General features: G+C 54.0%; 1 protein-coding gene across 6 annotated transcripts in view; it reads right to left on the bottom strand.

Moving 5' to 3' along the window:
• Nucleotides 1-1,269: 1,269 nt before the first annotated feature.
• Nckap5l (NCK associated protein 5 like) overlaps nucleotides 1,270-11,189 on the bottom strand; it is a 35,919-nt gene continuing 25,999 nt past the window's right edge. For 4 of the 6 annotated variants that reach the window (XM_027949747.2, XM_071609866.1, XM_071609865.1 and 1 more), the window contains 7 exons: nucleotides 8,637-8,750; nucleotides 5,026-7,658; nucleotides 3,700-3,862; nucleotides 3,357-3,438; nucleotides 2,736-3,044; nucleotides 2,516-2,658; nucleotides 1,270-2,149 (listed from right to left, as the gene is read on the bottom strand). In XM_027949747.2, the coding sequence (XP_027805548.1) occupies nucleotides 1,937-2,149; nucleotides 2,516-2,658; nucleotides 2,736-3,044; nucleotides 3,357-3,438; nucleotides 3,700-3,862; nucleotides 5,026-7,658; nucleotides 8,637-8,750 (3,657 nt within the window). In that variant the 3' untranslated portion in view covers nucleotides 1,270-1,936. Of the gene's footprint in view, nucleotides 2,150-2,463; nucleotides 2,659-2,735; nucleotides 3,045-3,356; nucleotides 3,439-3,699; nucleotides 3,863-5,025; nucleotides 7,659-8,636; nucleotides 8,751-11,189 lie in introns of all 6 variants that reach the window. The other 2 variants (XM_071609867.1, XM_071609868.1) reach the window with 2 other exon arrangements.

Here is an 11,189-nt window from a genome sequence, read left to right as displayed (position 1 = left end):
CTGGGGCTGGAGAGATGCTGCTAGAGGAGCTAGCATGAAGGGAGGTGCTGTCACTCTCCCCATGATCAGTCCTCTTTGGTTTTGTCAGAATTCAAGACTGGTGTCTAGTGGTACCAGGCTTTTTTTTGTGAGACTGGGGATTAAGCCTAGGTACACTTTACCACTGAGCAATACCTTCAACTCTTTATATTTTGAGACAGGGTTTTGATAAGCTGAGGCTGGCTCTGAACTTATGATTCAACTGCTTTAGTCTTGAATGGACCCAGTGATACCCCATAAGTCACCTCTGATTCCAGCCTTTGGTACTAAGACAGCAGGACACTATGACCATGTGTCTCCTAAGGGATCCTACCTCCTACACACCAACTATTCAGAGTCCCAACCACAAGTCCAGGTGTTTCAAGCGTACACGCTGTCCTGGTGGCTTTCAGAACTTTCATGGGGAGGAGGCAAGCACAGGCTGCATCAGGGTGCTCTGGATGAGCCATGCTGTACCTTGTAACCTGGCAGAGAGGCCTTCCTCAATAGCTGGCAATGCCAAATGGGCCGTCTGCCCCCTGGCTCAATTTAGGTTCTTACCCAATTTCTGGCCCAACAGGAAGTCCACAGAAAATTCAGAATAGCTCCTGGAAACCAGGACCCTTCTCCTTAGTCTCAGTTCTGGCCTCCCCTTCCTAAACAGAGTTTCAGAATTGGGGGAACTTCTGGTTTGAATCTGAGATAGAAATTGGGCCTTTCAGCCAGGTGCGGTGGTGCATACCTGTAATCCCAGCAGGATGGAGAGTTCAAAGCCAGCCTCAGCAATGGTGAGGCGCTAAGCATAAATACAATATAAATAAAATAAATAAAATACAAAATAGGGCTGGGGATGAGTGCCCCTGAGTTCAATCCTCAGTACCAAAAAAAAAAAAAAAGAGAAATTGGACCTTTCCTAGACCCTCTTTCCCTAAATCTGAGATTAGAAGGTGGCAGTGATTTAAGACCCAGTTGTGCACAGTTTCATGGTAACAGGAAACTATAGTTAACTCTATCTACACTCCAACCCGAGGCTCCAAATTGGTCCACTTTGAGTGCACGTCCATGACATTCTCCCTACCTGCCTTCCCAAGGGGCTGCCTAGCCCTGTGCCCCACCCAACCCTGGCCCAGGGGAATCTCCTAAAGCCCACACATATTCAGTTCCAGGCTTAAGAAAGCCCCATTTCCCCAATCTCCTAGGGTGATTCCACCTTTCCACCCAAGTCCTCCCACATGACAAAGTGAGTCAGGGTGGGAAGGGGCCTCCATGTTTTATTAGGGATACGGCAGAAGCAGAGGCTGGAAGCAGAGCAGCCATGTTTTTAACAACAGATAAATTAACCGTAGTGCAGGTTGAGGGGTAGGGATTGGGCCAGGCGCCTTAATAAAAAAAAAAAGACAAACAAACAGACCCCAAAGACATGGGGCAAGGGAGGGCAGCACCATCCAGACAGCAGGGAGAACCAGGGCAGAGAGAGAAGGCAATGTGTCCCCTTATCCCCAAGCTCCAAAAGCAGGGGCCTCCAGAATGGCCCCATGGAGGCTTTGGGACAGGGGGGCAGCCAAGTTGGGCAGAGATGGCACAGCTGGTGGGCAGAAAGCCCAGCACCACAAGATGGCTCAGCCTGAAGCGGGAGCTGAGACAGTGGCTTTGAACCCCCAGTCCCTTAGAGGAAAAGCCTTATTCTGGGCGAGTGAAGGAACCAAGGGTGGGGTCTCTCCCTGAGCTGAGCGGGGCCATCTCCTCCACAGCAGCGGTGGGCAGTGGGGGTGTGCCAGGGACTTCTGTCAACTTCTTCTCCATCTGTATCCTTGGTCCCTTCAGGCAGGGCCCACTGGCTCTGAGGCATGGGGCATGAAGAGAGTGGGTCCAGTCCGTGGTCCCCAGATCCAGAGGGGGCTGTGGTGGGCGCAGTCCCTCAGCCCTGACTCCCACAGGAGGAGAGTGAATCATAGAGCGAATCGCTGAGGGACTCGGAGGTCTCTAGCCCTGGAGCACCCCCACTGGCCACTCTGCCTTCCTCACCCATGTCCGAAGTGCTGGGAGTACGACTGCCCCCAAATGCTGGGCCCTGGGGTGTAGAGGCTGGGCGGCTGGGCTCCAGGTTCCGCTTCCGGTCCACAGGCAGGGCCTGGAAAGGAGGTACTGCTTGTAGGACATTCCTTCCCACCTGTCAGCCTAGCTTGTGAAGCATGGACTGAGGGACATTCTGCCCACCTGGTGGGAGGTGCTACTCTGGGTCCACCCCTGAGAGGGAAGTAAGCTGAAGATACAACTATACACAGACCTACCAAGGCTCCAGGGAGTGATGAAAATCCTTCCCCCAAGAAGGGTGGGTGAGCTGCCAGAGGGGCATGGAAGGGGTTCTCCCTCCACCCTCCTCCTGGGCAGTGCTGGACCTCCTGGGATATGCAGGACACATGCTGTACTACTGTGGCCTCATACCATTCCCTCCTGCCACTTAGTCCTCTTCTCATTCCCCTTCTTCAACTCTCACCATGGGGGTCCTGGGCAGCCCCTCCAATTGTCGGGGTGGGCACAGGAAAGGGTCAGAGGAGCTGCCAGCTGCCCTGGTATTGGGGAAGGTCCAGTTCTTGGCCAGCTGCACAGGAGGAGGAGGGCCTGGGTCTTCACAGGGATCTGTGCAGGAATAAGGGGAAGGTGGATGGAGCTGTCCAGTTTCTGGGGATGTCCCATTCACCCTCCAGGACACTCACCATCAGGACAGGTCTGATGGCCCCGATGGCCTGGAGTAGCAGTAAGCAGTGCAGGAAAGGCTGGCATGCTGGGGTGCCGCCCACTCACTAGCAGTTCCTCTATGCCCGGCACCTCCCGCTCTAACGTGTGAGCACGACGGGGGACTTTGGTAAGGGCTGGGGGCCGAGCTGGGGGCACTCCTGGTGTAGGTTCCAGCCGTGGTGGTTTGGTCTTGGGAAGATTCTTGCTAGGGGTCCCATTGTTGCCATGGTCTGGGGGTGGGAAGGTCCCAATGCCACTGTCCAAGGTTCGCGTCAAGGAGCCACAGGCTGGGGAAGAGAGAGCAAGCACGTAGAGGATGTTAGATGGAAGCTCTGCCCCCTGCCTCTCCTCTAGCTTCCCACCCCAGTCCAGGCTCCACTCCAACACTCAGGGCCTCCTGACCCAACATGCCCATCCCACAGAACCTGCCTGTCCACCCCCAAGGGTCCTGGGCTCAGAGAGGTATCCTTGATGGTAAAGGGGAGTTTCCCTTCTGTGCAGCCCCAGAGCACACTCAGTGTTGGTCCCCACGATGGCACTTGGGGCCTGCATCTGCCATGGTTGCAGGAAAAAGTATCCTCAGCCCGGGTCCCACCTACCTGTGAAGTGCGAGGTGGGCACTGGCTCGGCCAGGCTGTCTTCTGAGGGCATCTCTTCCCGATTCCCTGGCTCATTGCTCAGCTGTGCGGATACAGGAGACCTGGGTGTCCATTCCCATCCCTCCTCCAAACCCCACTGTGCCTCTGGGAGTAGGAATGTGAGTATGGGAGCAGGGGAGTAGGAGCATTAGGGCCCTGAAGGATGGCTGTGGTTGCAGGAGCTCTGGAACCCACTCTCCTCTCCTTAGTTCCCCTTACAGACCACAAATGCATCCAGTAGCTCCCAGGCCCAAGAGAAGGGAAACCCTCCAGAGCCAGGCCAGCTCCAGCCCCAAGAACTTACCTTTCCAGAAGGTTTTCCACAGCCCTGAAGTGGGCCCACCAGACCATTTCGGGGCCCACAGGCTGGCCAGGGACTCTTGGGGTCAGAGGACACTGGCTGGAAATCACCATACTCAGGCTTAGGCTCCCGCCAACTCTTGGGTGGCAGCTCCTTGCCATCCACCCTGGGTAACAAAAGAGGTAGGTGAGAGAGGTGAATACTCAGAAGACCATACCAGCCTCTATGGTTTGCTGAGTGTCCCCCAAGGATTAATACCTCATTGTGAGGGATTAAGAGAGTGGAAACTTAAATCTATGGTTTTTAGAGGCAGAACCTTTGCAGGTGTGAGATTAGGTATGGTCATTAGGGTGGAGCCTATATGGCTAACACTGGTGGACTTATATAAGAGACCAAGACATGTGCACTCTCTTGCCACCTCAGGACTCTGCCAGCACAAAGGCTATCATCAGATTCAGCTCCTAGGCCTTACATCTCCTAGACTATGAGCCAAAATAAACCTCTTCTTTATAAAGTAGCCTGCTTTGGATATTTCATTATAGTAATGGAAAAATGGACTAATATACCAGTCTTGCACCCTCTAGGTGCTGGGTCTGGTAAGATACTTGCTGGCACCTATCCAGGGAAAAGGGACATATTGCTCCCGCCAACCTCTCCTGACACTGGCAAAAGGCAGGGACCCTGGGGGAAACCCCAGGGAATAGTAGAGGCAAAGCTACCCAGCAATGTACTGTTATATTGGCAGGTCAGGTCACATCCTGGTTCCATGCACAACACTCTGCCTGCTCCCCCTGAACTTCTTGAGCACACTTGCCACCCAAACCTCATACTAATAAGACCCAATGCCTTCAGAATTTGTTTTATCAGCCCAGAAAGTGCAATCCCGGAGTGGGTTTCTTTTCTAAACAATGAACCCCCCCTAGTGTCAGGTGTCAAAATGTAAGACAAGAAGGGGACCTTCCTTGTTGCTGGAGGAACACTTTCATTAGCCTTGGTTAGGCTCTAGTATTCATTTAACTCCCATATGTAGGCACCTTAGGCCAGCTCATCTGACATGAGACAATCCAGAAAAATATGAGTTAATTCTTTTCAAATGAAAACTGGTCTCAGCAAGTCTTGGTGATAGCCAGCCCAGCAGGGAGGGGAGGATGGCTGACTTCTGATTTGAGTCCTAGATCTTTCCTCCAGGCCAGGTCACTAACCCCAAGACATTCTGATAGCATCCTATCCTTTCTGACCTCTGGGAAGCCTTAACTGCCAGAAGGGCAGTATCAGGTCCAGAATCAGGTGTGTCTGCTGAGCATCTGCTAAACGATCCCAGGTCCTCACCTGTTGAGTAGTTGTTGCATGAAGGTGTCGGCACCTTGGTACATACCGGCCAGCTGGCCTTGCACCTGCCCTAGACCAGGGCTGGGTGCTGCAGTTGGACCCCCAGGCCGTGGGCGGGCCCTGCTGCTTAGGTAGGCCTTCTCTTCTTCCAGAGCCCGGCGCAGATCTTCTGCCTTAGCCATCAGCTTGGAGATGTTGAGGCTCTCCGCCTCCAGCTTTCGGGCTTCCACCTTGACCTCCTTCCGGAGTGGGGAGCCCCCACTAGCGCCCTCCTTGCTTTTGGTGGCCTCTGTTCTGCGGTTCAGTGCTGGCAGCTTGCTCTTCTTAAGGCCGAACCAGCTGGCAATGCTGCTGGTGTTGCGGTGCTTGGCCTCAGAGCCTGGTGCTCGTTCCTGCCCCTGGAGCCGCAGCACATTCTCCTCGATGCCCTTCATCACCTTCTCCTCAATGGCTGAGTGTGGGGCTGGCCCCTCAGGTCCCTGGTTTGGGTCAGTGGGGCCAGGCACAGGGGATGTGGGCTGGCCTGTGGTGCTACCACAGTCTGCCCAAGGAGGTCCCTTCCCCTTTTCAGGCTTGGGTGGCTCCTTGGTGACTGGGGGGACCCCAGGTCGGGGCACCACCTTTGTGGGTGACTTGGAGGGTAGTTTTGTAGGGCTGCTGTGAGGGCTCTTGTTGGGCTTGCCCAGGCTGGGGGCTGAGGTTGGCACTTTCGCAGGGGTGCGAGGCACCTGGGGACATAGGGCCCCTGCCAGCCGGCTCTTGGCCAGCTCCACTTTGGTGAGGCAGCTCCTTGGTGAGACAGGCTCCAAGTCAATCCGGGCCCCCATGGAATGGGATGAGTAGACTCGGGCCCCAGGATCCCCAAGTCCAAGTCCAGGTTCCTGCTGCTTCAGGCTGCTAGTGCCTAAGGCCACTGCCCCCCGCAGGACTCCCTTTGCTTCTGGCTGCTCAAGGGGTCTAGTGGTGGTAGGCACCATATCTCCAGTACTTTCCCCTGACCTCCCTGGTCCTCGGGTTTTCTCGGTGCCAGATCTGGCAGGCAGCCCATTTTTCTCTGTGCCCAGGGGCCCCTCAGGGCCTGTTTTCAGTTTTCCCAGGGCTGCAAGTCTGTCCCGCAAAGGTGTGTAGCTGGTATCCCCAGGTCGCCGCCCTGACCCCTGGCTGGGCTTCTTGGATGAGCTGCTTGGGGTCCTGCGGCTGGGATGGGGAGACTCCGAGCCTGCCTTGTCCAAACTCTTCTCCTGGGGGCTCCCATAGGGGCAGGATTCTGGGAGGCAAGGGCTGGGGGGTACTCCAGGGCTTCTGAGGACCTCAGGAGCCTGTGGTACCTCCAGAGTCAGTTGTGGGTAGGTGGGCACCTGCAGTGGGGATGGAGGTGGTTCTGGGGAAGGCCCTCTAAAGGTGCCCCGGGAAAGGTCCAGGATGTTTTCATAGCAAGGAGATACCACTGGCCCTGGGGACAGTGTGGTAGACAAGGCTGATTGGGGGGGTCTGAGCTGTGCAGAGTCTGGGATTGTGGAGCAAGGTGAAGGACTGGTGGGCAGGCCCTGTGCCCCCTCTGGGGACAGTTCTCCTCCACCCAGACCCCTGCGGGCCAGCAGTGGGGAGGGGCTGCCATCTGAGCCACTATTGCGACAGGGGATTCGGGAGTTCCGGGGTAGCTGGGGGCTGAGCTGGGGGCCTCCTGGGCTGGGAGTCTTCTCCGAAGCTGAAGGCAGCTTGAGAAATTTGAGACCTCTGGCTGGAGAGGGCAGAAGGGGTCCTTGGGCTTCTCCAGGAGAAGGGGGCCCAATTTGGAGCTTGCTTTTCACCTGAGATGAGGAGTGGGGTTGGCCAGGCCGCGAGCCCAGTGGGGCATCCCCTGCACCCATGAACATACTGAGGAAGGGGAGGGGCCCTTGGCCCTCTGAGGTAGCACCAAAGCCCAGCTTGTGGGCCTCTGGGGTACCCCCACCCCAAGCTGACTTAGGGAGGCCTTTGGACTTGGATAGCTGCTGGGGCCCCTGGTCTGCAGATGATGGCTGCCCAGGACCTGGGTGGTCCCCATTGAGTGGGCCTGTAGCCCCAGCCAGGAATGCCTGTAAATAAGTCTCCGTATCCTCAAGGAGCTGGCCCAGGTTCAACTGCTTGCGGGCTAAGGCACCCAGCAAGGTGTCAGGACTAGGTGCCTCATTGGGGTCACCTGCCTCATCAGAAGAGGAGGAGGAGCTACTGCCTGGAGCACAGTGTGAGCCAGAGCTAGTGCCCTGGGCCTGTGGTGGGGCCCTGCTAGGGCTCCAAGGCCGCCTGGTACCCTCTTCCTCCCCTGGTTCCCCCAAGAGGCGCTCCCAGTGCAGCAGGCTTCCTAGGTTACCAGGTCCAAGTAGCAGGTAGGGGGCCCAGGGCAAAGGTTCAGGTTGTGGTGGGCCACACAGCTCTCCATTGAGGGGCTCTGGAGAGCCTGGACCCTGGCTTGGAGGCCGCCAGGGTGTGGCAGGTGAGCACAGAAGCAAGGGGTCAGTCTCTTCCAAAGCTCGAAGCACCTCCAAAATCTGGGCTTTCTTCCGAAGGAATGGGGATAGGGCATCTAGTGCTGGTGGTGGGGTGGCCGGGGGACCAGGGCCTCCTGGTCGCAGCTGCTGCTCCCAACACACCTGAGAAGGAAGTGAGGAGACCTATATAGTGGGCATTCTGGTCTAGGCCCAGGCCCTGAGTTGGGCATAAAAATATGCCAGAGACAGGGCTGGCCTGGTTGTATGTCTGTGACCCCAAAAGGAATTCACAGCTCTTGGGGTATGATGGCTCAGTTTCCTCAAGTGGTGCTCAGGTCTGGTTACCCCAACTTGTACCTAGCACACTTTGGGCAGGGTAGTCACCCTGCATCCCCTTCTTACTTATCCCAGCCTCCTATCCCTATTGCTATTTGGATTAGCAGGGATAACCAGCTATAACTCTGACATCTATGCTTGCCTCAGGAGGGAGGCCTGTCCATTTTTCAGGTTCCAGAAAGAACGGAGATTCAAGAAGGGGATATGATATGGCCAAGACATAAGTCAACGTAGGCCAACCCAGGCCTTCTCTTTCCAACTAACATGCTGGCCTTATCCCCAACAGGAGAAGTGGACTGGGGATGACTCCATGCAAAACGTTCTCTGCTGCTATCCTGCTCCTTCTTGAGTCTGGAACAGTGGTTAACTACATCCTCTCTGGAGTCAGACTTTGTAGGTTCAAGTCCCAGTTCTACCTAGCAATATGACCTTCAACAAGCTATTTGACCTATAAACTTCATGGTGTCATCTGTAAAATGAGATGGTAATTATGTTTAAACTAATAAAATAAGATAAAAGAGCCCTAAGGTGACCTGCACAGTGCATGGCATGGAATGAGTTCCATAAGTGTTAACTATGACTCTCACTGCATTACTAATGCATTTGCTCACAGGCCATGGGTGGGGGTAGGGATCTGTTTTTCTTGGTTATATGGCTGACAGCTGAGGGCTCCCACTTCCAGCCTGGACAAGAGTCTGTGCATGAGAAACAGTCCCCCTGTGTTTTGTTAGGAACCAGCAGTGGAGTACTGACTGACTAGCCCCTCTCCAGGGAAGCCGAGACCACTATGCCCACCTCTCCTACCTCTCTTTGCCCAGCACAGCGACCCAAAGGCAAAGAGGTGGCTGTTCCTTCAGCGGCACTCAGGGAGGGGGTGGCTGGTGGCTCTGATGGTGGCTGAAGTGGAGTGAGTGGGATCTGTAGAGGGAAAAGGAGAGTTAGCACAATGTTGTCTGCCCCTCATGAAGCCAGGCCTTCCCTTCCAAGTGTGCCCCTTATGGTCATCTCCAGGCCTAGTTCCTGCTGCCGCCACTACCTGCTGGTGAAGAGGAGCCTCAGGAGACCATGGCAGAGGGAGGTGGGACTTTGGGGAGAAAGACAAGTACCACAGGCCTGGAGGGCAGCTGTGGCTCTAACCCAGGGTGCCGATCTCCAGCACTGCTCTGCTTTTCTGGGGTGTTTCTTCCCTATTAAAAAGGGAGTTACCATGAAGGTCTCTTTCTGTTCTATCTACCTGTTATTCCAGCAAAGCTGAGGCTGATAATCTTAGAAAAAGATGGCAGGGAGCCATTATTTCTGCCTCCTCAACCTGGTCTCATCTATTCCGAGGATTGCAAAAGTAGGATTTAATCAAGGGCCACTTTTCTCAGTCCTTGAGAATGTTATTTCCTCTTCCCAGTCATCTCAACTGATTATGAGTCAACTTTAACCCTTCTCTCACCCCAACTCCCCACAGTCTTCAAACCTGGTCTCTGCAGCATCTTTCAGCCTTGCCTCTGGCCATATGCCAGCAGTAACTTCAGTCTGAATCTTCCCACTTCTAGCCTGGATGCTGCTGGGCATTTCAATCAGTCTCCTTGACCTGATTTGGTGGCCTTTCCACCTCCCATGCACAGGCAGCCTAAAGCATCTTCTTTATCTTTTTTTCTAAAGCACTTTTGTGCTCAGTGTGCCTGCCACTGCCTGAGGAAACAAGTCAGAACTCCCGTGGGGCTCCCGGCCTGGCCTGTAGGTTCCCTGGACATGTCTTCCCCTGATACTTGTCTGCAGCTTTTACCACTCACTGTCCTTTCACCTATCTTTTGTTCCTGCCAAGCGGAGTAGCTTGCCACTCCCTAGGCTTCCCTGCCTGCAGATCCTTACTTAGGCTCTTCTTCCCACAGGAAATCCCTTCTCCTCAACCACTGTGTCACTCTTTGAGGCTCTCCCATCAATCCAGGCCAGGTCCAAAGTTAATTCCCAATAGGAACTTTCCCTAGTCCTTCTCTGAGGGCCTATCTCCCTCCTGGGTGGGCCCTTGGACAGAAGCACTGTCACATTCAGTTTTGTAGCATGGCTGTCTATAGACCTCAGGGAGTCATGAGCACCCTGCACAGGTCACAGCCCCTAAGGCCATGTGATTCAGTTCAATTCCATATGTGTTGGCAAAGGCACTGCTCACAAATAGGAGCTTAATTAGCATTTGCTCAAAGGAGCATTCATCCCAACAAACATAACTTGGAAATCACATTAATGATAAACAGCTACATTTATTGATTACATGCTGGGTCAAGCATTATATATTATCTCATTTAATCATCACAATATGCAATACAGGTATTTTCATCCCCATTTTTGAAGAGAAAAAAACCTAGTTTTCCAATTTAGATAATCTGTCCAAGGTCACATTTAGCTAAGAAGTGGCTAAGTTAGGGATCTAACCCAAGCTTATGAGGTCAAGGTTTGCTCTCTTTTCATTATGTCATGCTAGCTCTGGGGAAGATAAATCTATTGGTCAAAGTTCTAAAAGGTCCTAGAATTCATTTAGATAAAAAATAAATGATTTAAGGATGCTTAGTCCTGTCATCAGCAGTCACTCAGAAGGGGTAAGCTTGGCTGGTGTGGTTGGGCCTAATGGGATTTCAGAGTGGGCCCTTCAAAGCAGGGACAACTGTAGGGCAGGGAGAACTACAGTCTCCACTGCTGATTCAGACCCGGTTCTGCAATGTCTGGGTGAGATGGAGGCTCCAGAAACATCATGTTAACGAGAGGCTTCCTCTGCAGGGGTGGGTGAGGCCTCCCAGTGAGTGGAAGGACTCCCTGCTCAAGAGCTCCCTGATTTATAACACATAGACACAAATTCAGTCAGACACATAAGCTCCCACACACGAGGAAAGTGCTTCTCTTCTTGTCAAAATGGGGGAAGAGGTTGGCTGCCCTCAGAAACAACCTAGTGTTCCCCTTGGCCACCGGGAGCTGCTCCCAATCTCCCCACCCCTGCATCTTAACCACATCCTTGGGAGTTCCTGACAGAGTAACCTCAAGGGATGTCTTGGCCCAGAATTCATTCCCAGGAGTCTCCTGCTGCTCTGAGGAAGGCAAGAGTCAGGGCTAATAGGAAAGACCACTAACTGTGAACATGTGCATACAACAGTGACAGATGTATGCCACTATGTGTGCCCATAGTTATCAAGGGTGAAGCACCTTCCTGACTGCTCCATGATACCATAAGCCCTGGGCTGCCTTATGTGTGGCTCCACCCCTGCCCCTGGCCAGGAAGCACACATCAGTGGCCAAAGGAGCCTCTTGGGAGCTTGAAATAATTTCACTTGCAGTCTCCACCCATCTCCTCATCTCCTCACACAGAGGCAGGAGCAA

The sequence above is a fragment of the Marmota flaviventris genome, chromosome 3 (assembly GCF_047511675.1).
Source record: "Marmota flaviventris isolate mMarFla1 chromosome 3, mMarFla1.hap1, whole genome shotgun sequence".
Classification (NCBI taxonomy): domain Eukaryota; kingdom Metazoa; phylum Chordata; class Mammalia; order Rodentia; family Sciuridae; genus Marmota; species Marmota flaviventris.
The sequence above is the reverse complement of the archived record's forward strand: the minus strand, read 5'-3'. Positions and strand labels throughout refer to the sequence as shown.